The sequence below is a fragment of the Nymphaea colorata genome, chromosome 3 (genome assembly GCF_008831285.2).
Source record: "Nymphaea colorata isolate Beijing-Zhang1983 chromosome 3, ASM883128v2, whole genome shotgun sequence".
In the NCBI taxonomy this organism is placed as follows: Eukaryota; Viridiplantae; Streptophyta; class Magnoliopsida; order Nymphaeales; family Nymphaeaceae; genus Nymphaea; species Nymphaea colorata.
Genome location: NC_045140.1, coordinates 17,634,563 through 17,661,130, shown reverse-complemented (window position 1 = coordinate 17,661,130; position 26,568 = coordinate 17,634,563). Strand labels below are relative to the sequence as shown.

Here is a 26,568-nt window from a genome sequence, read left to right as displayed (position 1 = left end):
TTCTCCATTCTAAAGGAGGGTAAAGTCAAAATGGGAATCGATCACGATTGTGGGTTCAAGTCAGCAGTTTTTTTATGTTGAATCCACGTGATCCACAAATCTTTTTTTGTGTTGAATTTTTTTCTAAGCTGAATCCACTGCTACAGCTCACAGTTCCTCCCAACGTCCAGTATTCCAAGGGAAACAATCTGATCACAGGGGAAAAGGTAAATAATTGAATGCAACATAAAATTGATTCGCAGAAATCAGTTCGGACCCGTTACAGTTGATTATGTGCTTACGTCAAACAGAACCGTTCTTCATACATGGCGCTATTAATGGATCATCACTAGTTGTTAGTAATAAGAACCTCATCCCTGCGTTGTACATCTTATTAAGCTCAAAACAAATGAAAACACAACAATTGATGCATAAATTATGATCGTACCTTGATTCAACAATGATAATCACTCTGTTGCTTGCAAGTAAAAAAAAATTGCAAGAAACAGAACCAAGATTGCAAACTAGCCACTAAAAGAAGGCTAATGACATAAAATGTAAAGATTGACATGTACAGGAGAACATACAGCAAATTGATGCCCATTAGAAAGCAAATAAGGCTGAAAACATGCTCCCTGCTGATACAGCCTATAAAAAGATGGAGAAAAAATAAAGAACAAGATGACAGACACATTCATTAAGTGGTATAGATTACAAGCGCAAAATAGTTCTAAGCGTATCGCTAAGGTTCTGAATGGTTTGCTGCTCCTGTGCAGCTTGCAGCCCTTGAAGCGGCATTTCCTCGTAGCACCTGCGGCAATTGGTTAGACAAACAATTTTCAGCATTTAACCAACAACAGAGTGACAAGCAGCGCAGACACAGTACTTGGGCCTAGTATTCAGCTCGGTAGCAGCCCATTACCAAGCACCAAGTGACTCAAACAAACGCAGATGTTCCTTAACAAACCACTGAACTCTACAGCCAATTTTAAATCTCATGCACTGCATGATGTTTGAGTGAGAAAATCAGTGTCACATCTAGTAATTCTCAACGAGTTTCCAGGTAAGTAGTCAACCAAATAATCAACTTGCTTTCAAAAGAGAGCAGTGCTTGTCAAGCTCTTTCCTTAAAAAAATGAAAAGGATGGAACATAAAATATTTCGAAATTGTAAAAGGAATCACAATATTAGAAACTCTTGTATACGAGGACAAATAACACATCATTGTATTTGCCAATATTAATGGCTGATTCTAAAATGTCGACAAGGGGTTGGTGCTGGCAACTCCAACCAAGCCTTACTTCGTCAGTAGGGCCCAATGAGCAACCTACTCTTACAAGGTTTCACACCTCTTAATAAGAAAAATATTGAAAACATTAAAGATATTGGTAACAAGCTTTGTATGTGGTTGCAACTACATGTACTAAAAAGAAGTAGCCAAGTCGCGTGACTCAGGTCGCATCAACATTTACATTTTTAATCTTTCTATATCTGCCAACATGGAATTTTGGACTTGTAGTTTGATTTATGTTCAATTAAAAACACAATCATGGTGAACCAAAAAAAAAAATGGTGCACTTCTAAGCAGTTCTGCTTGGCTGATGTAGGCTAGAACTCTGAAGTCTGGAACTCCCTATAGTATCCTCGTTCTTCCAGCAGAGTACCAGACTTGTGATTGGAATTCCTCAGCCTACTCAAAATTAGTCAACTCTTCCTCAAACAACCAAGTTCTTGAGATTCATTCAACAGTTCAAACCTTGGCAATAATCCACAAGATCATGCCAAAGTTATGCAAAAGCTCAGTAGCGCGTATAATTGAGCAAAAAAAACAAATAAAAAAATAATGCGTACATTTTATGGTAGGCCAAGGCCTGTGCGAGGTTACGAAGAGTTGAACTAGCTGCCAGTCTTTGAGACACACTTGTTGGAAGAGGAATCTGCAAAAAAAAAAAACTGATAAAATGACTGAAAATATGGAGATAAAGAATAATGAGATCACAAATCAGATTTCAGACAAACCTCGTTATTTTGTGACCTCCTGCCCTTTTTCGATTGACTCTCACCATTGTAAAGCTCTTGAATAGCCTCCAGTGCAAAATTACTACCAGCTCTAGATTCACTACTACTTATATGGTTTGACACCAAAGCAAGTGGGGATATGTCTGTTGCTTTTAAAAATGGCACAGGAATGGTATTGCCAGCTGAATAGATGGACCATAACTGCAGTAGACATTTCAAGCGTCCAAGAAGTCATTTGTGATTAGTCAAGCATAACTGCAATGTATTACTAGTATTTGTTTAAAGGACCCTCTCACCAAAAATAAATTCTTTACCAAGCCGAGGAACATCACAATATTACCTTATCCTGCAAAGCAAAACCTTGGTGGCCTGAGGACTTGAATGTACCACCACCACCGAGCAGCATATGAGAAGAGACATCTGGCTGCAGGCTTTGCTCTGAAGCAGCAATATCTTGTAAGGTTTTCCTGTCGGCTGCCACCTCCAATTCCAGTGTCTCTTTTGCCTTCTCTTTCCTGGCAGGATACATCGACACCCTCAATGATCATTCAGAAAGATAAGACGCTTCCAAAAAACCACAGACTATTAAAGAAATGAAAAGGCACAGCCAAAAAGTTAAATTTGAATAGTTTCACCGGATTATTAGCTGTACAAACAACTGCAAGACTTAATTAACTTGTGAACTGTCCACATGCACCGTGCCATTTCATTTCATATTCATTTTAAACTATTCCTTACAGGAATAAGAGCATGTCCAAAAATTTAACAGGAAAATTTATAGCAAGCACCCATGATCAAAACTCTACAATACAAAAACCACATCAAAAAGGTAAAGAAGAAAATTATAAGAAAGAAAATAATAGGAAACCTACATAATTTCTGTTGACTCCTCTCCATTCACATCTGAAGAAGCGATTTTGGAATCTTTGACAGAGGAAGTTGCCAGATTGGTAGTGGAAGTTGGTGCACCCATATCTGTGACACGTAAAGTTTCTGATGTATGGACTATGAAGGTCCCAAAATCACCTGCTAAGCCAATTCAAGAATGCTGCTTCAGTGATGGCATAGAAGATCACTTTAAACTTCCACAGATGTGGTCATGGACAAGTTACAGAACTAATGAGATTCTTACGTGGGAGATCCCTACTATACTTCTCCCAAGATGAACAAAACCACACTATTTGATCCTTGCAAGCTACACAGAGAACAAACAACACACACTGTTGACATGCCAATGCAGTTTTGCTTCACTGCAGACAGTAGAAGTTGAGTACCCACTCAATACTGTACATCAAACATCCACGATTATTTTCTGAACTTATAGTGGCAGAAAGACTCGAAACTAGATGAGATGACTGCATAGTTTTAAGATGCTAATACAGCATCAGCCTCTATTTTGTCAACGAACAAAGAAAACAAGGTGAGAAAAGAAGAGGAGGTTTCAGTTGCTTCTCCTCTTCATCTACTAAGTACTCCTCTTCTCCAACATGCTTTCCACTTCACATGCCAAAACAAGCTACATGAGAACCTAAACCTAGATCAAGAATACCCTATACCTTCTATGGTATATGGCCAACTATGATCTATCCTCCTTTTCTCCTACATCTGAGGGCTGGAACCTACAGCTTGATGTTCGCAAAGTTTCCAATTCACCCAAGCAAAATCTGTCCCTATTTTGGCTATAGGCAGAGCTCTCATTTATTTTATCGTTTCAAATCTTATTATTTAGGATAGTTTTGTCCAAATTGAATAACTATGAGCATCCAACCATGAGAAACCAAAATCACCTTGGTGTAAATACAGCCATTGATACTTCCCTTGTCTTCTGAGAACGGGAGAATTCTGGACATAACCATGGAAGGTAAGGAGCTAATGATTCATAGAAAAATCGAGCTTCATAATCCTAAAGTTAGTGATGCATCCATGTCCACTCAGCATAATAAGCTACCACTAAATCAATATTCCATGAGCTATATTAACAACTTCAAAACACGTCAAAGCAGAAATACAGAGAATACGGAAAATGGATGAGTAATTGCTACTACGGATAAGAGGTCCACAAAATTCTTTTTTAAGAGTGTTTGATCCTGTATGCTAATCAAGCTCACTATAAAAAGGGTTAGCTAAGTGGTGCAGGGGTCTAGCGCCCGAGAACAGACTCATTATTGAAGTGCACCTCACCTACGTTGTTAGCAAGAAACCCATCCTTGTGGAAAGGGTGAAATGATGTTGTTGCAGCAACAATAGTTTAGCTCAACCTAGTTTGGAGTTACGACTGAGGTTTGATCTTAAGTTTGTGGATCTGATGTGGCATAGCTTTCGATGTTGCACAGACTTCAGACCAAATCCATTGTTTAACAAGCTAAGGATATCAGGTCAGAATCTTAGGTTTATAACTACAATCATCTAAGATCAGTTAGGAACTTGGGAGACAGTTTGACCATTTTAAATTGTTGAAACGTCTAATCGATGGTCTGGCCATTTTAAATTGTTGAAAGCCGAAAGCTCTGATTTAAGATCAGGTGGGAAGCACTCCAATCTTAAACCTACTGATCTCAAAATATGAGCATCGTCAGATCAATCAGTAAATGCAAAGACCCCTTAATGTACTGGATGAACAAACTTGCATTCAGTTAGCTAATAAAATGAGCATATAAAAATAATTTGATGAGATAAAACAAAATACAATTGTTATAGAAGAAAGAAACTACCAAAGAGGAGACTAATACCTCCTGTATCTTCCTCAACAGCAGTTGTACTTCTCTGTCCAAGCTTATCCTCAACATTGACTGCATCTTGTCCCTCTTCACCCAGAACTCTGTTGGGCCTGGATGGTACGGTATCACCATAATCTTCATTGACAGCTGAAGATTCTGAAACAACTGCAGGTGCTTGGGCAGCAATTGCAGCTTTGATCTGCTTAGCTCTTTCGATTTTGGGTAACATTATATAGGCTCCCCATTTACATTTTTCAATGAACTTGTGCTGTTATTAAAAGTATTTCATGAATACAAGAGACGACGTATTCAAATTAATAATTACAAAACAAACAAAAGGGTGCCACCATTACTACACCAAGAACTTGAAAAATCACAATTTATATATCAGGTACATAACCATTAGCAGCTCATAAAATGCTTCATATAGTGCTTGGACCAAAAAACACACAGATATCAGTCCACCAATGTCCACCAAAAAGAAGTATCCACCAAAAAGAAGAAAGCAGGAAGTGCACATAGACCAGCTATGGAGAACAAGATAACACTAAGAAGGGTAAAGCCACCCTTTCTTCACTCAAATGTACAACAGGTGTCACTGGTCCAGTTATGATGTCCCATAATGGCAAATCAGTGCCAACGTAAATTAAAAGTGTTTACTGTATTATATGTGTGTGTGGAGATAAGTGAATCTGGTATATATGTATCATATGCTGAAAGACTTATATATAGATGGTGATAGTGCCTAATATCAAACATGGAAGAATGGCTGTTGGGCCAGAAAATCTGAGTACGGTCGTGTGTGGCCTATGTGCTCTCAAAGAGTGCCACACTTTATCATCATTATAAATATCTCATAAAAAAGGAAATAATAATTTCACCTTTAGCATCTCTATTGCGGTAGGACGTGCACGAGGCTCCTTAGTAAGGCACTTTGCTACAAAATCATGAAAGACTAAAGACCTACATATGAAGTCAATAGAAAAGAAAAATCAGCATCCAGATTATGCATTGAGACCATTGCAAAGTATCCCATCAATGTAGAATAAAAAAGACTGCAATCATGAGAATGTCATAGTCATCAGCACCATCATAAAGCTAACCAGTAACCACTATCACAGGGTCACAGTCATGTCAAAAGATGAGAATCAAAAAACAGTGTAAGCTTAACAAAGAAGCAAAATTATTCCATAAAAGAAAAGGAAAATTCCAGTCACTATTTTAGGTTCAGACTGAAGAGTTGGCAACTTGACATTAGTTCACTCATGTTTGCAGAACAGAACATGCTGTATATCCGACTAAAATCAAACTTGGAAATGTGATAGGATAACTAAATATGAAATTGGGTTCAACCAGAACTACTCGTGTTTGAGGTTAACTGGTGCACCAAACCCGAACTTGTTATCAGTCTAGTTAAGATTCAGCTTCAGATACTTGGTGGAGATATGAGATCAAATTTTATCTGGTCAAATAAGCTTCACTTTATCTTTCCAAGAGAGACTACACCTAAAAAAAACATAAATGAAAGAATCTCAATGGAAACCTTGCTAAGCAAGGTATCCATAACTAAACCTTCATTGTAAATTGGATTACATCCACGACAACAAACAGATAAACATTGTAACTGTTAAGGGCCAGAGGAAATTTTCAGATGTAGATTCAGATTTATTTTTGGAATTGAGATTTAATAGTAGCATTTTGGAAATGGGTCAGATAAAGTAGGATCTGCTTCAAATCTGATCGTTTCACACCCTAATAAGCAGACATCATAGAAACAAATTCACGTATTGCAGGAGAAACAACTGCACATAGAAATTAATGACAAAACATAACTCATGGCCAGCGGTAATATCATTGTAGACAGAGTTAAACTGTTAAGAAATTACTTTCCCATAAAGAGTCAGGGCATTCACCACTGTAAAAATGGAAATGTTTCATGTTGTACAAGAGTTGAGATTGCATCCAGTTGAAAGATGGAATGGAGCCACTTGAAAGATTATGTTGCTTAAAATCAGTCTAACATCATTCTTTTGAAGCCTTCTGTATGTTGATGCTTAAGTTTTATCTTCAACACTAATTCAGTTCCTCATAGACTTGATGGAGAGCTCTTTAAATGCCAATCTGCCAAATGGAATTATGGAACACACACAGTCGCAACTTTTGGACAAAATGCTAAAAGGATGCTGCCGGTTTCAAGGCAGTGGCAACTGGGAAGAGGACACAGCTCACCATATAAAACATAGAGTATTCATTATTAAGAAAATGCCCATAATAAAAATGACCAGAAAATATACTCAAACACTAATCAGTAACTGATTGTCCACTGTTTGCACCTTAGCATGGGCACACAAGTACTTTTAGTTCAAAAGCCAACAACACTTTCGCCACACATATTTCATTAAAAACATATCAATCATACAAGAGACAAAAACGACAGAACAAGGTATGCGGTAATTGTTTAAATGCGGAAAAGAAAGGTCTCAAAACCATTAGCAAAATAAATGTGCAATAAGTAACAAGTAACTTCGTTTTAGTCCAACCTGTTCACCAGAACTACAACAATTTTACATGCAATCTTACATGCCAGGTAACAAGAACCTAATTTATACAAATAGTTAAGCCATTTTATGTTCATAGGTCGGATAGTAGTGTATATAGTGCAATTAACTTGGCAGTTCTTATTCAGAATACACAAAGGCGATGAGAACATAAGAATGAACTGGTCATATACATCAGGAAAATCTCCATACAACACCATCAGAGCAAACATACCATTTTTCTTTGTCCTCAAGCATAGGAGCAGGTTCAATTGATATCATAAACAGTACCTACATAAAGATTTAATGTCAAAGATGCATTCCATGATGAAAAAGCTTGGCAACATCACATGAAACATGTTCATCCAAGGCATGTGAATAAATTCCTTGAGGTTATAAGCATCAAAACCAAAACAACAGAAGTTAATGCAAGATAGGAGCCTACAAATGATGCAACAGAAAGGAGAGAGAAAAACCAGTTGATATACAAAAAATGTTTGAAAAGTTCAATAATGAACTGTGACCAAATAATCATCCTTTCAGGACATAATCGTAAAGGATAATGGAACATGGCCAAATAACATCTACTATGATGAAGGCTCATGGAGTAACACTCATATCAAACTTCAACAAGGAATAACAATACATTGGCGAAACACAGTTCTATAAAAGACATTGGAGGACTAAGGATCACCAGCCACTTAACATCATTGACCTAACGTCATGTAATCATGATGCACCACGGCATCAGAGATTAGCATCAAAAAGTTTGAAACTAATATGACTTTGTAATTATATACTGATAAAATCAAAAACATCTGTCATCATCAAGAACTTCAAACTTTCAACAGTCCCCTAATTTGTTCCCCACACCATCAAGACGGCCTATGGAAAGATTCAGACACACAGTAAACAAACTCAAACACTACAATAAGCACTGCAGGACAATTTAGCATATCCGTCAAGTTATAAGCTACTAGAAAAAGCTAATCCAGCTACAGGCCAAAGAATTTCTTTTGATTAAGTCATGTAGCTCCTTCAAAAACAAGTTTGTGTCAATAGTAAATAACAGGCACAGAGAAAAGTCCAAGAATAATGAAATAGTCTAATGAAATTGACGAGTCAATATAGGTTTCGCCTATGGCGACCACTGTGTGTTTCTGGGAACATAGTTTCCAACCATCATTCAGATTGCATATGTCTGGAAGATACTTTTCAAGAGACGTATTTAAAGAAGAAAATTAAGAGTATCATCTCAAACACCTGAAAGGAAGGTGATGATGAATCAAGAAATTGTTGATATGGGTGGCTGGTACAGCTGAATATTGTTAAGAAATGATAAACTTGATAATATCATTTTTGAAGATTAAAGCAATGAACAATGACAAAAGAGGGATAAATAATTACTATTAATGTGGGTTGAAACCTTTCTTTCTTTTATCTTTGATAAGCATCATTATGGATGAAGTTGAAATGCAGGTGAAAAAATCATGGCTTCATGGTCTTAAGGAGTCAGCTCTAATCAATGGTTTTTAGTTTTTACCATGATAATAATGTCCTTGGCAAGATGATAGTGTGCAAACAAACTTTATCTTTTGATGTAAACAAGCTTTATCTTTTGATGTTCTTTCCTTGCTTTGTAAGCAGGCGTACTTAGACCTTTTGGTCGACTTTGATTTGTACATATTATTCTTTATTTTTCTCCAATGGAAGGGGACCAACCCAGCCCATTTTCGTTGGAAATGCAGGTGAAAATTTAAACAGCCTTAATAAGGTAATGATAAACTGCAAGAGGCAAGTTGAAAGATATATAACGAATGACAATAATATGCCAAAAACAAGGGATAAATTGTTGTCTTAAACAAAGATAATGACATCTTGCCACCAAAAGGTCATCCAGAAAAGAAACGAAGCTCTAACTAAAATTCACAACCTCAAATAGCTAAAAAAACATGAACTAATTGCCATGTGATGAGAGATTGGAACCTATTTATCATCTTTACTGTTTCTAGAAAAACCACTTTGTTGAACATGAAGGTGACCTCATGCACCTGAGTATGTCTAGCAGCACGATAATGCTACTGTAAATCTGTGATATAAGGTTGAAATCACATTGAAAGCAAATCAAATAGGTATGAAGCACATATACTGACTCTCATTGGATGCACAGTGGATCTTGGTGGAAGCCCCTGAAAAGGTAGAAAAATAAGTGTTACACAGGTCAACAGGCTTTTTGTAACTCTAAAGGCCTCATGAATGCTAAGAGGAGTTCAAAAACAATCTAGTAAAGGATATTTCTGAAAAAGCAGAACTTTAAAAAAAAACAAACCTCAGCCATTTCAATTGCAGATACACCAAGGGCCCAAACATCAACCTGTTCAGAGATAAATTATTGTAAGTTTCTGCAAAGGAAGCCAATTGTCTTAAAGAAAATGATAGTCACCATTGGTTAAAAATCAAAGAAGAACAAGAAAGAAAGAAATGATAGGAAACATGAATAAGTTCTTCATGCATCTACAGCAAACCCAGAATATTGTTCAAGTATGTACTGCCCTGAAACACAATATCTGAAGTGAAAAGGCTATATTATTTTCAACAAGTGATCCAAAAACAAATAGTTCAATTAAAGACAATCCTTGTGTATCTTTTCTTATTATGATACCTTTCCATCATAACGGCTTTCTTGAATAACCTCAGGAGCCATCCAATGAGGAGTACCAATAAACTGCAAGTTCAAGATTAAACTACTTAGTAGATTCTTAATTGCATTGCATCATGAAAAGACAAGACCAATCATGCTATGAGCCAGAACCAATAACATAAACATTTTAGGAATGACAGCATTTTCTTAGTCAAGAACTATAATTCCACTATGAAGTTGCATAACTGAGGACACAAAATTACATTACATATTATTCTAACTCAAACATGAACATGCACAGGGACATTTAACACCAGTCACATTCTCCTCCCAAAAGCATCTGCCTTGTGTTAGTCACATCATGGTCAAACTCCGGGCAACATCGGTGTACACAAACATAAAGGCCAATAGCAAAAGTCTTAAGCCTTCGCATGGAAATTAACAAGATGCTTAATTCTGTTCCCAAAAAAAATTGTTGAACATGATGACAGGACATCATTTCTGTTTTCTTGGGCATCATTTAATTGGGCCGGCTACAATTAAACCTGAGACCACTTCATAACTTTCCAAGTAAATGAATAGGAGTGATCTGCTTAATGGAAAACTTGGATCAATCAGACACCGCATCAGATGGGATACTAGACTTCACCAATGATAGGCATGCCTTTATCATCATCAAGCCTTATCCTGGTTGCATGAAATTGGCTTCTGAAAGTTGTTTCTTCAAGCCTGCAGGTTTAGAGCTACAACCAACTCACCCACAAACTTATGTAACATCTTGTAGCTCCCTAAGTATCAATCCATCCTTCTTCCTTTCTGAAATTAATCTTTTTCAATATGGCCATTTTTCTGACAAACAGAACTATAAGGTTCCTGTGAAACATATCCTAGGCTTCCAAATAACTCAATAAAACACTGGGCTACATTGACACCAATAATGCAGGTGCCAAATAACTCAATAAAACACCGGGCTACATTGACCGCTACCTCTTTAGTCTTTACCCATTCACAACATCAGTTTCAATCATTACCTGAAATACAAAAAAATGGAAAAGAAAAACTCACGAGGTGGAGGAGGATGCAGGGGTCTAAATAACTATGAAGTTGTTATGAAACATGAACATATGAAATTGAACAGTATAAGCAGTCTATAATTGACACTACTAAATTGACTCAACAATGCAGCGTGGGACCTCTTAACGTGGCATCTGAGAAGTTACAGAACAAAAAACACCCAATCCACAAAAACATGAATCTGCAAATAAAACCATTAAATTTTTAACTTTCCACCATGACAATATATGTCACAAATTTGCAAATCAAGTAAACAGTTTCGCCCAAGGCAAGCATAGAGTGCATTATTTGAAAAGAGATCATACCGTGTTGCGTTTTGACATAGTCCTTGTAAGCTGCGCAGCAACACCAAAATCCCCTAAAAAACAACCTCGAATGTATTAGTGCTAGATAAAGAATACAAAAGACCAAGCAAGAACTGGAAAACAGTAATAAAGTCAACATTCCACCGGAAAAATGTAACCCTAAATCTTCTTTAAAATATTATAACTCCTATATTGTAGGCTATTGTTTACATTGTAACTTGTCCAGATTCATTGCAGCAGAAAAACAAAATAACAGCTTGCAAATTACTTGCAACTAAAATTTCCGTTAGTCTCAAAGGAAATTCCCCATGGAAGCATTTCATTTGTCCATAGATGTATAAATGACAAACCACATGATTCGTCGTTCTTCATTGTCGCAAGCTTGATTCCTTCAACCCTGAATGATACCAGGATCAATGAGATCCAGTATAGCTTCACTCTCCTTAACCGTGAGAGAGAGAGAGAGAGAGAGAGGGAAGGGATTAATTTTCATTCTTAATGATAATGGAATAAAATAAAATAAAATAAAAAAGAGGAAGAAAGGAAGGGCAGAAGGGGCCAATTTTTCAGTGTTATCCGTTGATAATGAACTTTGAAGATTACTAAGAGACTAATAGTTTCGCCAAATTGTAGAGGACATGAAAGTATGAAACTACAATTTCCTGCTTGTAGCACAGGTTCACGAACAGCAGAGAAACTCATGCATATCTAGGCACAAAGAGACTCATCCTCAAATATCTTGATCCATAACAAAAGAATGCAGCAAACGTTCAGCTAAGCCGACTGCAAGGTTGAATTTACAACATAGTTTTACAACATGCTGTAGCAAGAACACAATTTGAAACAATGAAAATGGCAAATAACAATGCCTGAAAAAAGTGAAAATTGACTCACCTAATTTTACCTCTCCTTGTTCTGTCAGCAAGATATTGCCACCTTTTATATCTCTATGAACCTTAAAAATCGAGTGCAAATATGATAATCCCTGCACTAAAAAGCGTCATCCTTAATTAAAATCCTCAGAAGCCGCAACTGACATTAAAATGGACATAAATGCAAAAATGCATGCAAAAACAAATGTGCCAAAAGATAAAATGTGTATAACACACAAACAAGAATCAGACAGATAAAAGAAACATGCATGATGAAGAATCCATGTTTGTTCATGCAGAGATGTCTTAGTCAAACATTAAAGACATGTATAACATCATTGTAAGTCCATGAGCCATTGCCATAGTTCTTGGGTTTTTATCTGCGAAGTTTTTCTTGGAAACTAATCGATACATTTGTTTTTCTCAGGAAAATATCAGAAATTCAAAAAATTTAAAATAGATAAAAAGACAGAAAAATCTAATCAACTGAGTTGTCTACTCATATGAAACCACTGACAAAAAATCACAACAGTTATTAAATTATTAAAAGAAACCTCAAAAGGTTAGATATAGTTCAAAAACATTTTGGTGAAAAAATGCAGAAAAAAAAGTGACAGAAACACAACATTTTTATTTCTCATTTTTCTCAAATATCACAATTTTTCATGTTCTTTGATTTTTCTACGTTTCCATTGTTAACAAGATACTTTCAAGAAAAGGGCTACATTTGAGACAATGCCATGAACCCTCCTCAGATGGGGAGTTATCACCTCAATGATTCATAGATAATCCCAAACAGAAGTGGCAAGAGGACTATCAGTTATCAGAGGCTCCGCAAAGCAGTATAAAACCAAACACTGATCCATAGATGCAAGGTTGCAATCATAATGAACCTCAGCATGAACTTTCTCACAAGGCTAACTTTGTTAAAAACGTGAAGATATGATTTGCTTGCTTCTCAAGGACAAATAATTTTGGGGCAAGTATGTGTAAGTGTGTTCTTTCCCTACGTTACAGACATATGATAACCTATTTTAGCATGAACATGCTGCATCACCAGTTGTGAACCTTCAGTTGTAAGAAAGCAAAAACACTTAATTTGTCAGTGAATTCAACTTGCCCAAAAATAAGGGGGATGCAGCAACGTGTAAACAAGTGGTCCTATATAAAGGCATACAGATAGCACCTTCAGGGCTTCCCTACAGATGTAGGCAATCTGCTGTTCGTCCAAAGGTTCTTCTGTAATATTCATTAAATCAGCAATACTTCCACCACCACAATACTCCATTACTATCTGCAAATATTACATTAGTATCAGAGCATCAGGCATTAAAAGATTGTGTACACCTGAAAATACAAGAACCACCAATTTAACACTTTAAAAGAAAACATAAGAACCAAAAGACATTAGCTTGCAAAAACTTGGGGTCCACAAAAATAAAATGGACAGATTCTAGCATGAAAAACCAAGCCAATAATACTACTAGAAGACACCAGTGGTGCTACCTTCTTATTTGATACACAACCACGCATTGCTTCAACATGGATTATGGACATTCATCAACTTCTCAACGTAAGTAATCAATTCAGAAAGGATAAAAACAGAAAAAGGAAAAAGAAACTAGGATTTGACAACTCTTGCTTTGTCATGCCAAAGTTTAATCAAATCCAGAACCCCGAAAAACATACTGTTTGGTATGGGACAGGTATCAGTTGACACTCACACATGAACAAAAAACAATTGGTCTATTAGAACACCAAATCATACCAGGATTTTATAAGAAATTTCTATGGGCAGCAAGCATGTCTTACAATGGCATGGTGGAACTCAACTTGTGGGTCATGACAAGTAGAAGATTGACACATAATGTCTAGAATAAAAGCAGAATTTAACATTTTGAGTGCTCAAAAAAAGACATACATCTGACATAGATTGCGGCAGCAGAATAAGTTAATGGAGTCTTTAAAAGCACAACTATAAAAACATATGCCATGTTCATGAAGACATGAAAATAGTTATCCACCTTCAAGTAGAAAAGATTACTAAAGTGTGATACGCATTTACAATAAAACTGCCAAAATTTTTGGTGATGCAAAAAGAGTAAATCATCCAGTTATATACCCAAAGATATTCTTCTCCTTGGTAGCTTCCAAGATATCGGACAACATTTGGATGATTACACTGCTGCAGCATTTCGATTTCACCACGGATTTCTTCATAACCTTCTTCCTGAGAACAACAATAGAATCAATACTACTAGAAAAAACATATAACCATCCTAATTTCAGATTTAGATTCTCTGACTTCATCTCACTACTACATTTTCTGTCATTTACAGAAGAAACAAAAAAAAGGTTGTTAATGAAACAAACCCCTTCACTTAGGGATATAACTTTAATTGCAACTAACTCTGACGTCTTCAAATCTCTAGCTTTATAAACAGCCCCATATGAGCCCTTCCCTGCAGAAGTAAGCGAAAATTGATCAATAATAATATATTCATACTGTGAGGAACAGACTTATGAAACCCTATAAAAGGAATGCTTTATCCAATTAAGCACATTTCTACTACGTAAAAGGAAAATCCAGAGGCAAGCTATCTGCACAAAAAGCAAGGCTACCAGCCCAATGAAAGCAACATTTGAGTCAAACTTTCATGAGGCATATCTTACATGCTTTCATAATCAAATTACTGATATATGTGTCAATATCCTAACACAGAAGGCCAACACTGTTATTACATTGATGAGAGAAAGCAATAATTTGTCATAATCACCAATATCTTCGTAAAATATTACATTTTCACATTTTCATAAACCAAAGGCGACCTTGCAGATCCTGAAATTACCATTTGAGAACAGTGAAGAAATTTAGAGCTTCACTGACCAAAGCTTGTCAACTGAACCAGAAAAGTGAAGTTGCTGAACTTGGACGGAACTGAACAAGGCTCGGAAAAAATTCTAAAGGTGAAAGGATTCTTAGTTATGATTGTCCCGAGAAAATAGATTGATCTCTACATTTCCAGAAAGCTGTGATTTTGCTACAATTCTATTGTTACAACCCAACAGCATATGATATGAAAACGACAATTTCCCACGACCAATACAAACCTTACACAAACAGTCCGGCAACTGTGTATGCGATGCGTGTGTGTGTGTGAGAAAGAGAGAGAGAGATGCGCACAAATCGAGCGTATCGAAAGGGAGGGGGGGAAAGAACAACAGGAAACCAAAAGCACTGCTCGACCACCTTACTTGGTTAAAGAAAATAAACTATTAAAACGAACAAGAGAACCATTGTCTCGCAATTTAGAACAGAAGAAACAGAAATTTTCTGCAGAAATCAACCCACGAGCAGCTGAGGCGAAGATTCAGCTACGACGGCAAAGAATCCAGAAGTATTCGAAATAAATGCAAAAAAATGCCAAAAACAAACTCACCGAGCTCATTGAGCAACTCATACTTCGTTGAAGGATCCTCCCTGACGACGACGCTATCCGGAACCGAGCTCACTGAACCCTTTCTCACCGACTTCCTCGTACCCTCATCGACGCCAAAAGCGTCCTTCCTCTGCTGCAGAAACCCTCCCTGCGCAGCTCCCTCCTCCTGCCGCCAGCCACTGACCATCGCAAACGGGAGCCCGCTTCCACCACCGCCAGTCCGGCGGATCATTGTCCCAAGAAAAGAATCGCGAGGGCTGTTCTCGTTTGACTTCACCACAAACGTCGAGTAGGGATCCTCCTCCTGGTCGGCCTTCCTCGAAACCCCCCAATTCCTCTCCCTGAGATAGGATTTCCGAGGCGTACGGTTCCGGCGAATGACGACTGTCCCCGAACCGCCGATCTCTTCGTCGTCCTCGCCGTCGTCGTCGACAGCTGCGTCGAAGTCCTTCGGGAGGCGTTGGAGGAGGGGAGGGAGGTAGGAATCGTCGTTCTCGACGTCGTCCCTCCGAACGACGGTGGCGTACAAGTCGGCATCGTCCTGCCGATCGCTCACTCCGGCTTCCTCTTCATCGTCGGAGTGGATCACGACGGTCGAGTACATTTCCGTTGCCGGAGATCGTCTGGCTTTCCGGGATGTCGAGGTCGAATCTATGGCACCGGCTCACAACCCTCCCTCCTCCCCTCGCCCATAGAGCGCAACCTGGGTTCCGTTTTCCTGGAATTCATTTTTCCCTCGGTTTCCCTTTCCCCTTGCACGCCTGTGACGGAGAGAGCGAGAGCAACAGAGAGAGGATGACGGCGGTGAGGACGGAGACGATCGCGTGGCTCTGCCAGCCGTCCCGCACGCGAGTTTCCGAAACCTAAGCGATGCGAGTCGGTACGAGTCGTATGCCAACCGATGCCCCAATTTTCCGATTCAGCAAATTGAAAGGTGAGGCTTGAGTAGTTAGTCCACAGGCTCCAAACGTCGTGCCTGCTCTTGTAACGCTTGTTCGGGTCTCTCGCGACAGCCCATCCCAGATATATTGTCAGTGAGAGAAGTTGTCTCGCACACTTTCTCCAATGACTTGGAACATTCAATCTAATCCATATGAAGTGGCTTGATGCGATTTTTACAATATTAATTGGTTTACTTCGTTCTAATGCACCGTATTTATTAAAGTTCTGACGAAGAGTGATCAACTAATAAATCCCGCACACAAGGGCGTCCTTAAAATGGTTCAAACAATAACGCAATTTTTTAATGCATAAAGATATTTCAGCATTAGTTTTCCTTTTCAAGTTCAGATCATACTCAGAACAATAATTGGCCACCATGAATTATTGATATCACTGGACTTAGTGCCAACATTATGTGTTTCTCTTTTCTCACATATCTAATCATACAGTAAAATGCAATATACATGTCCAAAGTCATAAGCTTTGGTATATCATATATAAATCTCCAATTCAGTTTCAGATTTTATAAATGTTTACAAGTTAAGGGTCTAAGTTTTCTTTTTCTTTTTTCTTTTTTACGTGTAAAGTCTAACTAATACAGCAGAAAATTATATGAAGTATGTTGGTTTGTAGTTATATGATATCGCTTGAATGTATTGATGCATTGCGTAAAGTTAACTATATAATAAGTTTATCTTTTAGATTGGATTTTGGAATGGTTGGGACTTGGGTCAATTCCTAATTCTTTATCAATTCAAAGTAAATAATTGAGAGGTTCCACCTAACTCACCTTTACCGGTTTCAACATATCATACCACAGGGCGTAGGGACCCATACTAAGGGGTGGGCATCGGGCCGGCCAGCCCGGGTCTAGGCCATTTAAAATTTAAAAATAAAGTTTTAATTATAAAATAATTTTTAAATATAAAATATAATTAATAATAATGAATATATATTATTTAAAAAAATATTTTTTTAATCTAAACGTACTAACCCAAGCCAGGTTTTTCTCGGCCAGGCCTGGGCCCGGCGGCGGCCCTGCCTGACGCCCACCCTTAGATGGTGGACGAGTCAACAAGATTCCACAACAGGAAACCGGATTCACTTGGTTGGATCCCGTAAAGATACATGGATCAGTGGACCCAGGATACGGTTTGAGTGATGGAATCTCAAAGATCCGATAAGGATCTGACCCGATTATAAGTAAAGTCCGAGCAATTTCTTTGCTGGTTCCGAAATCCATTTCAGAAATTCAAGTCGGACATCAAATTCAATGAAGGCAGAGGCAGGTCTGATTAAGTCAAATATGGGAAATAGTGGATCCAACCCGAATTCAAAGCATTTAGGTGACTGGGATCCACGACCCGTTTGCCTACTCATGCGTATGGCATGGTCCATTCCGCACACCTTATGTTGCTCATTTAGTTATAATTGTAAAAGTGTTACTCTCCACGTCTATGTTTCTATAAAAAAAAATTGGATTATTTAATTATTGTCTCTTAAATATAATTTTAATATTAAGTTCGTTGATTGATTTTTTCAAAGAAGTGTTTTTCAACATAAGGTCTAGATCCATAAATTTGATGGGACAAAGCTTAGACAAAGTAATGACTTTAAATTCTTATTTTACTTTTTGCATTGACCAACGTTAATTTATGGATGTCAAAAAAAATCTTTTTTTTTTTTGCATTTGAAAAAAGAAGTCTAACTTAGAAGGCCTGATTTTAAATAATGCATGGACCTCAAATTTTAAATAAAACCTCTTCTCTTTTCCATCTTGTTATTTTTTGTTCGGAAGAAATCGGGCTGGGAAAACCCCATCTATTTTTGCTAATGAAAGAATCATTATGTACAAATCAAACAACTTTTCCTTATTGATTAAACAAAAAAAACTAAAATACTAAAAAAAAACTGAAGAATAACAAAATGATAACTAAAAAAGGAAAGTAAATAGAACAATTAAACAAAAAAGAGAAAAAAAAACTGAAGAATTGGAGAACTTTCACATCAACTTCCTCAATTGTTTTCAAAAAACAAAAAATCATTTATTTCAAGAGCTGCTTAATCAGTCGCCGTGGTGCCCACACGCCGAATTCAAATACAACATCATCGATTTGGAACTTCTTCGAACACTTTATTGACCCGAGAAAAAAAAAAAGCAAGGAGGGTCCAGGTGCATTATTTATTTATACAAGGGGAAATGATCTGACACTAAGTCTCAAACTACGCGGATACACAAACTTCAGTAAGATTTTTATTTATTTCAATGCAGGACTGCATTTGACACTCTTGGATATGAGACCCTATGTGATTTGAGATCCGCTCTACTGTGAAATTTGTTTAAGCAGTGGATCTCAAATCCGCGGTTGAATGCAAAAAAAAATTTACTGAATTGGCTCAACAGGAACTTTCTTTTAGAAATAGTAGGGACCGCAAAGCTTGCACGCTACTATTAAGTACCGTGAGCAACTGAGTCGTGCCCGTTTCATGGTCTGTCGTCTGCAGCATATGCCGATTTCAGATTACTTCAGATGAAAAATAAAACCAATACAAATAAAGTTTAAGTTAGAAATGTGAGGGGAAATACCTGTTGCCAATTTGTATATATATGTTTTTAGGAGGGAAAGTGGTTCAGTCTCATGGTCGCTGAAAAGTTGGACAAGGCCAAAAAGAACACCAGTTTTTACCGGACAAATCAAAAAGTGAAAATGCCAAACCTGACCCACTTTGGGTTGGGTCCTGTCCTGGTGCATTATCCCTAAAAATTCAATGATTGGATTTGGATTTTTGTATAAAAATCAGATTGGAGTTTATAGATCTAGATTTGGATCGGGTAGCCCACTTGTGATGATGACTTCATCAGACCTGAAACCTAATGCCATCTGAATTAGAGGTCTTAGTGCAATTAGTTCCACAAATTAGCGATTATAACGGGATTTGGCATAAGAATTTTTATATTAGGGGTATAGAAATCAGATCGGGCGTCGTATTTCTTAGATTTAGATCTGTATCCGGCTGGCAGATTATGTCCAATGCGATCAATGACTGCATTGATGGATCTGCTCATGTTTGTATGGATCTGAGTCAGATCTAATATATGCATGGGGAACCTTGATCCAATTCTTGCATCTGTATCAAATGGTGAAATATTTGCATGTAAGTCATCTTTAAAAATCTTTTTCATTATATTCACGATCTTTGCATTTTTTTCTTAATTCTAATGGTTTACAATTTCTTAAGCTCAATCTGCCGACTTTTCGAAGAGAAGGAAACGTCTTTTCCCCTCAATCTGCCGACTGCACTCGTCCACCTGCACTCGAGCCTTATAGAAATAAGGATCCAGACTATGTGAATTCTGACCCGATCCGGATACCGCCGTTTTCAACTATGCTGACTTGCAATCAATCTCAACCAAATCATTTCATTTATTAAAATTGAATGAACTAGTGAAAAAGGAAAAAAAAAATTAAACTCTGGGATTATTAGAAATTAAAATGCACAAAAAACATTTAATTGTTAGTTGTAATTTGACATAATTGATTTTTTAAAATTATTTCGACTGCACTGGCCATTAACTGCTCCTTCTCTGTCCCTCTTTTATCTCTCTCTGTCTCTCCAGTCAATGGCTGCTTGCTTCTCATTCGTGCCCATCCACTCCTTTCTATCTTTCACATGGAAACCAGGTCTTCCTTTCCTTCCTGCCTAACCGATACCACCAAAGAAAAGCCCTAATCTTTTCATGGTTTGTCATACATGGGGAAGGAGAAACCCTGATTTCTTTTCTTTTCTTTCTTTTCATCTTCTTTTGCTGCAGGAGGAGCAATCCCCATCATCACAGAATCACCTGATTTTCTTCGTGCTGATCCATTAACTGAGGTAGGGTCTAGGCAGAGCCCTCCCATTCTCCACACCATCTCGTTTTCCAAATCCTACTGCTCTCAATCTTGAGTTTAAGGTAAAACCCCTGGAGGCTGGAATCCGAGTGGTCTTCTTCTTCCTTATGTGAAACCAGAAGGAGGAACACCAATACCCACATCAGGGAAATGCCTAATTACCCGATACTGTGCATCTGCAGAGGAGGATAAACCCTGATTTGCTGTCTATCATTCCTCTGAACCCTCTCACCACGAATCACCGCCTTCGCTGGAAGGTGTAAGCTTTTGATCTAGAGTCATCGACCAGGTGGAGAAGCCTTAATCGAAACTACCCATCTTCTTCCACACCTTTCTGCAACAGCACGAAGCAGCGACATGGAAAATACCCTAATTTTCCGTGTATCTCTCGTCTTTCTCCTTGCCTCGCCTATGCTCCTTCATGTATTCAGCGCAGAGGATGATGTCCGCTGCCTCAAGGGGCTTAGTCAAGCGCTATCGGATCCTGACGGGAACCTGAACAGCTGGACTTTCGCCAACTCGTCGGTCGGATTTATCTGCAACTTTAACGGAGTCGGGTGCTGGAACAGTCGCGAGAATCGGGTCCTCGAGCTTCGCCTCTCCGGTATGAAGCTCTCCGGCAGCATACCGGACTCTCTTCAATACTGCTCTAGCATGACATCCCTTGACCTCTCCAACAACCAGTTCTCTGGCGCCATACCAGCCGGCGTCTGCAAGTGGCTTCCCTACCTTGTCACCCTCGACCTATCCAATAACCGCTTCTCCGGCCCCATCCCGCCGGAGCTCGCCGACTGCCACTTCCTCAACGCCCTCATGCTCAGCGACAACCAGCTCACGGGCTCCATCCCCAGCCAATTATCCCAACTCAACCGGCTGAAGAAGTTCTCTGTCGCGAATAACATGCTCTCTGGCTCGATCCCCTCGACCTTTGCCGGATTCGATTCGTCTTGGTTTAGCGGCAACAGCAAGCTCTGCGGCGACCCGCTCGGATCGAAATGCGGGGGGCTGGGAAGAACTAGCATGATCATCATCATCGCCGCTGGAGTCTTCGGCGCCTTCGTCTCGCTGCTGTTCGGCTTCTTCATCCGTTGGTGGTACTTCGGCGGCAGGAAGGGAGGTCACGGTGAGGTCGACGGCAGTGGCGACGGATGGGTGGATCGATTGAGAGCACACAAATTGGTCCATGTTTTCATGTTTCAGAAGCCCATCGTCAAGATCAAATTGGCGGATTTAATGGCGGCCACCAACAATTTCGATCCCGAAAATATCATCTTGTCGAATCGAACCGGTACCACCTATCGGGCGTTGCTGTATGATGGGTCGGCATTGGCAATCAAACGTCTTCCGAATTGCCGATTGTCGGAGAAGCAATTCCGGGCTGAGATGGCTAGGCTTGGTCAGCTCAGGCACCCCAATTTGGTGCCATTGTTGGGCTACTGCATCGTTGAGGAAGAGAGGCTTTTGGTGTACAAACACATGGCCAACGGGACAATGTGGTCTCTGCTGCATGGGAATGGCCCTATGCGGCCGAGTGAGGTCGATTGGGCTACGAGGTTGAAGATTGGCATCGGGGCAGCGAGGGGGCTTGCTTGGCTTCATCATGGCTGCCAACCAGCATTCATTCACCAGAACATCAGTGCTACAACTGTGCTCTTAAACGAGGACTATGAAGCGCGGATCATGGATTTCGGACTCGCCAGATTGCTAGGTTCTTCTGATAATAACCTTAGTACGTTCATCGATGGCAATTTTGGCGATTTTGGGTATATAGCGCCTGAGTATTCGAGCACATTGGTTGCTTCATTTAAAGGGGATGTGTATGGGTTCGGAGTACTGCTGTTGGAACTGGTGACAGGGCAGAAGCCCCTGGATGTGTCAAATGCAGATGAAGGATTCAAAGGGAACTTGGTTGATTGGGTGAACCACCTTTCCGCTGCCGGCCACCTTAAGGACGCCATTGATAAGTGTCTGTGCGACAAAGGTAACGATGAAGAGATCTTGCAGTTCCTTAGGATAGCATTTGCTTGTGTGTCACCAAGACCAAAAGAGAGAGCGTCCATGTATCAAGTCTATCAGTTGCTCAAGAACATTGGCGAGTCGTATGATTTCTCTGAGCATTTTGATGAGTTTCCTATGGTAGTAAACAAGGAAGATGAGGACCGCCTTGAATGAACTTACTCAAGCAAGTGAAGAAACTGACGATCATCCTCGGGAAATGAGTTCCTCTGCCCTTCACTTCAGCATCATGTTGTATCATGGTATGTTTTAGATTTTTGTGTAATCTTCAAGATGCGCTCCATTCTCCTGGAATTAATGTATTTTGTATCAAATTACTTTCCTTTGTAAGATTATGAACCTTTTTAATTTTCATGAGTTTCTTGGGGTCCGTGACAAAGAAATCTCACAGTGGGTGGTTGTCAGAATAATTTTCTTGGGCTGTTTAGTCTTCCATTATTACTCTTAAGCTGGCTATTTGTTATTTGTTCATTCTATCCTTCACGCAGAACATTATGCAGATCCTGTCCAGTTATTTTCCTGTGAGATATATTGTCTTACCTGGCATTGGATGGCCTATGCTTTTCCATTTTGTTTTATTATCCATTTGAGTAATGACTAGTTAAATGTTTGAATTCAGTTTGAACTTGAACCATTGAGTAGAATTATACACAAGAGAGAGGAGTTATAGCTATCCCCTTTCCAGTTTTAACATGATCAGGTTATCATTTTCCAAAGGTTGACCAGAGTTTCATTTTGGATGTGAATGAGTTTTGTATTAAACCAAATATGTGTGGCATCAGCTGAAAGGATAGTCTAATTGTCTGCCTAATGAGATTCAGAGATTTTGGTTGATGCCACATGGTTATTTGGTAAATTTTTTGTGGTTAAACCGTTAAAGCATTCTGCACTTTGACCATGCACAAAATGCTTACTGGTTTATACGTTTTAAGGTTCATTTTTCGTCTAGTATCTGCTCAGGCTATTTAAGCAAAGAGCTGTCTCTGTCTAGCTCGGGCAGGACTTGGTGGTTATTACAAGGACATGCTACTGGCAACTGTTGCATGCATGGCTGCATGGATGGTTGATCATGAAAGATCTTGTGAGGAAAAGAACACTCGGCATGTGTATTTGTGCCATGCTGTCACTGAAAATGACTAGATATTGAAACTATGAACATGCTGCTCGGAGCATATATACACTGCAGTACTGTAAGCAAAGAACTTCGAGACAAAGGGATATGCATATTGGATCATTGACACGGAGTTCCTTTTTTTCTGTTAACTTTATTAAATTCTTGTTCCCCTCAATTGATGCGTTATTCATTATAAGATCAAATTTTTGACTGCATAAACATTTTGTTACGGACTTGACTCTAAAGGGAGATTAGCGGATTAGGAATTTAGGAGACACTGCAGGGGATTAGGGAAGCTTGTTTTGTTGGCTCATAAACTACGGAATGTGGTTAGGAAGAAAGCCTGATGAACAAAAGTTGCTCAGAACCTCAGATTCTGCGTAGCATAAAAATTACCAGGCATAAAAAGGTTATTGGTTCTGAGTCTTCTGACTTAATAGGACAAAAAAGAAATAGTAGAAAGTGTTGATGAATGGATAAGCATGGCGAGTCGAGTAAGGGAAGCACAATCCCTTTTAAATTTGTTTTTTTTTCTAGGCTCTTGTTTGAAGTTGTGTACAAATTGTAGGATAAATAAATGAAATCCTCACAGAAATAGTGTTCCATTCCCGGAAAGCAGCTCTTAATGCATGAAATAATAGAGTGATCTGTTGGGATTTTTTTTTCTTATTATGCTTAGAGGACAACTGTGAACTTCATCAGGAAAAGGTGAGAGCTGCCTGAAACCATGGCAGGATTGGTCATCCTGTACAAGCAAATGAAGTCATAAACGGAAAATTTTATTTTTGAAATTAAAAAAGAAAACTGATGCATTTCTCATTTTTTCTTATTACCTCAAATTTATGTGAATATAAGATTTATTTAACTGGTTATAGAAAGCACAATCCTCTGTGGAACATTTTAACATATTTCCATGCATTTTTGAATGCAAAGTAATAAAGTCCCTTTGCTGCAACTCATGAGGCTATATGGTAGGAAAAACAATGGAAGGTAGCTTGTTTGTGAGGACAGTATAAAAGGGTTGACTAATCATTGGTCAAAATCAGTGTTCATGTAGTCTATGTTCTGTATTTTGATTCTGTTGCAGTATATGCGATATGCGTATTCTATCCTGCCTGTTCTAGCATTCCCTGGCTCCTCGAGAAGGGTTGGACCTCTCTATGTGTTAAAGATAATTGTTGTGAGTAGAATGTATTGGCAAGTTGTTGGCTTGAGCTGTTCTGATCTTTTCACTGCATTTCATAGGGTTCATTCTCCTCTAAAAATTTGATTTACCATGTTGCACCCCAGCATTCTCACATCATATCCATTTGCCGAATTCTTTTTTGCAGCAGAAATTGTTCATGGGCCTTCAAATTGGATTGTACAAGTTACATATAAAACCAAAAGTTTTGTAATTTTTCTAATGAAAACTGCACTTTCAGCTGATTTTTTGGACATAGCACATGCCCTCGAAAGAGGGTGCACATGCTGAAAAATTCTGTGGCCCTTTCAGCATGTGGTACATTGTCATTTTGCTGGCGACTTCTAGTGGCCATTGTGTTCTATCCTTAATGTGACGATATTCTAGATTTATACATTAAAGTGTCAAAAATTTGGTTTGTAGAAAAATTCACATTTTGTGGATTGTCTTTTTTTCTTCGGAATTTTTGGCAAGCTTTTATAAGATGAAGTACAATACTTGGTTCAGTCTTCTTATTCTGTTACAAGAGTTACCGATAATTTCTTGGTTGGATAAGTTCAATAATCCGTGCAACTTAAGTTCGGAAGTTTTCCACTTAACATAACACTTTGGTGTGCTGTTCTTCTGAATATGTGATTATTATACAAATGGATGAAACACAAGGTAGAATGGAAGATCTTGTATGAAAATTCTCTTGTATCAATCGGTGGATGTTGCGTTAATCCCATCGTGTTAGTATAACAGATGGTAAAATAAGGGCATATGAAGCCCGTTCAGTTCAGGGGTCTATTCTCCTGGGTCGCTTTTGTGGAAGTTTTCTCCACTGAACGCATGCTTCTTTAACCATGAAACGGTAACTGGCTTATCAAAAAAGCATATCAGAAGACACTGAAAGAAAGCCAGTTAGTCTCTTTCGCATTTTACGGGGTAATTAAGAAACCAGTTGGCTCAGGCCTTGCTCCTTTTTCTGGTTTAAACTGTTGCTCTCTCAAAACTTATTTAGACGCCAATAAAGAAATTTGCTATTCGCAGCGCCTTGCTTGGAACTCCAGTTTCTACTATTCGCCGATGTATGCTTCCCTTTTCCTTTCAACCATACCTCTGAATGCTTTACTATGAAGTTCTTCCGACTTCAGGTTCAGTTGCTGCACATTTCTTGGATACGTAGATGCCAGATTCTGCATCTGTCTATAATACAGTAACGCGTATGTAACTGGGTGAAAATTTCCCGCGATCTTTGTTGGATTAATGAGATTTTCTGTCATTCTCCCATTACAATGCAGTCTCTTTTCATTCAACATTGCGAGCAGCAGAATGCCGTTTTCGTGCAAGCCTACCCTTATATCCTTGCTTCCTATTGGCATAGGCCTGCAGATTCTAATTGTAAGTCACTTTTTAGCGCCATCGTACGCTTTCTTTTTTCAAAAATGTTTACTTAGAAAAATTGCGTACGGCCTAAACGATCAAAGACAATATCTTTTTACTTTGAAGGTTTTGGCTTGCTTCAGGGTTAGCTGGATCTAAGGTGCATTCTTATGCGCTTACCACCATATACAATGACCACGGGATTTGAAATTGGGACTCCTTGAATGTGCTGTTTGGTTGTGGAGGTGCACTTGGTTCAGATCTGGTTTGAAGAGTTTGTCATTTTCTAGTGCAGTCGAGGACTACATTTTGCTGTATCCTATTCAATCAAATTGCAGTCCTAGTAGAGAAGCACCATTTAAGAGCAACTCAATGAGATACTAATCCTGTAAGATCAGCACCTCAAGATTGACTTTTGTGTCGCTTCCCTGGGAGTGCTCGACGAGAAGGTAAAGAAGCATTAGGAAAGAC

The 26,568-nt window shown here is 38.6% G+C and overlaps 2 protein-coding genes across 3 annotated transcripts; one reads left to right on the top strand and one right to left on the bottom strand.

The window, feature by feature from the left end:
• Positions 1-403: 403 nt before the first annotated feature.
• LOC116250226 (serine/threonine-protein kinase 1) lies at positions 404-16,458 on the bottom strand. Of its 2 annotated transcripts, none has more exons than XM_031623761.2 (17): positions 15,585-16,458; positions 14,518-14,606; positions 14,267-14,374; positions 13,331-13,438; positions 12,167-12,257; positions 11,273-11,325; positions 9,915-9,977; positions 9,582-9,626; positions 9,406-9,441; positions 7,488-7,543; positions 5,597-5,678; positions 4,728-4,983; positions 2,871-3,027; positions 2,339-2,513; positions 1,999-2,199; positions 1,831-1,916; positions 404-790 (listed from the first exon to the last, which is right to left on the bottom strand). In XM_031623761.2, the coding sequence occupies exons 1-17, from the start codon at positions 16,186-16,188 to the stop codon at positions 691-693; spliced, it is 2,310 nt and encodes a 769-aa protein (XP_031479621.1). In that variant the 5' UTR covers positions 16,189-16,458; the 3' UTR covers positions 404-690. The 2 variants fall into 2 exon arrangements, with proteins under 2 accessions (XP_031479621.1, XP_031479622.1); XM_031623762.2 differs by having other exon boundaries at positions 2,871-3,024; positions 15,585-16,453.
• Positions 16,459-20,096: 3,638 nt separating this feature from the next.
• On the top strand, positions 20,097-22,789 carry LOC116250810 (probable inactive receptor kinase At1g27190). The gene is made up of 2 exons (XM_031624750.1): positions 20,097-20,209; positions 20,341-22,789. The coding sequence occupies exon 2, from the start codon at positions 20,777-20,779 to the stop codon at positions 22,589-22,591; it is 1,815 nt and encodes a 604-aa protein (XP_031480610.1). The 5' UTR covers positions 20,097-20,209; positions 20,341-20,776; the 3' UTR covers positions 22,592-22,789.
• Positions 22,790-26,568: the final 3,779 nt, after the last annotated feature.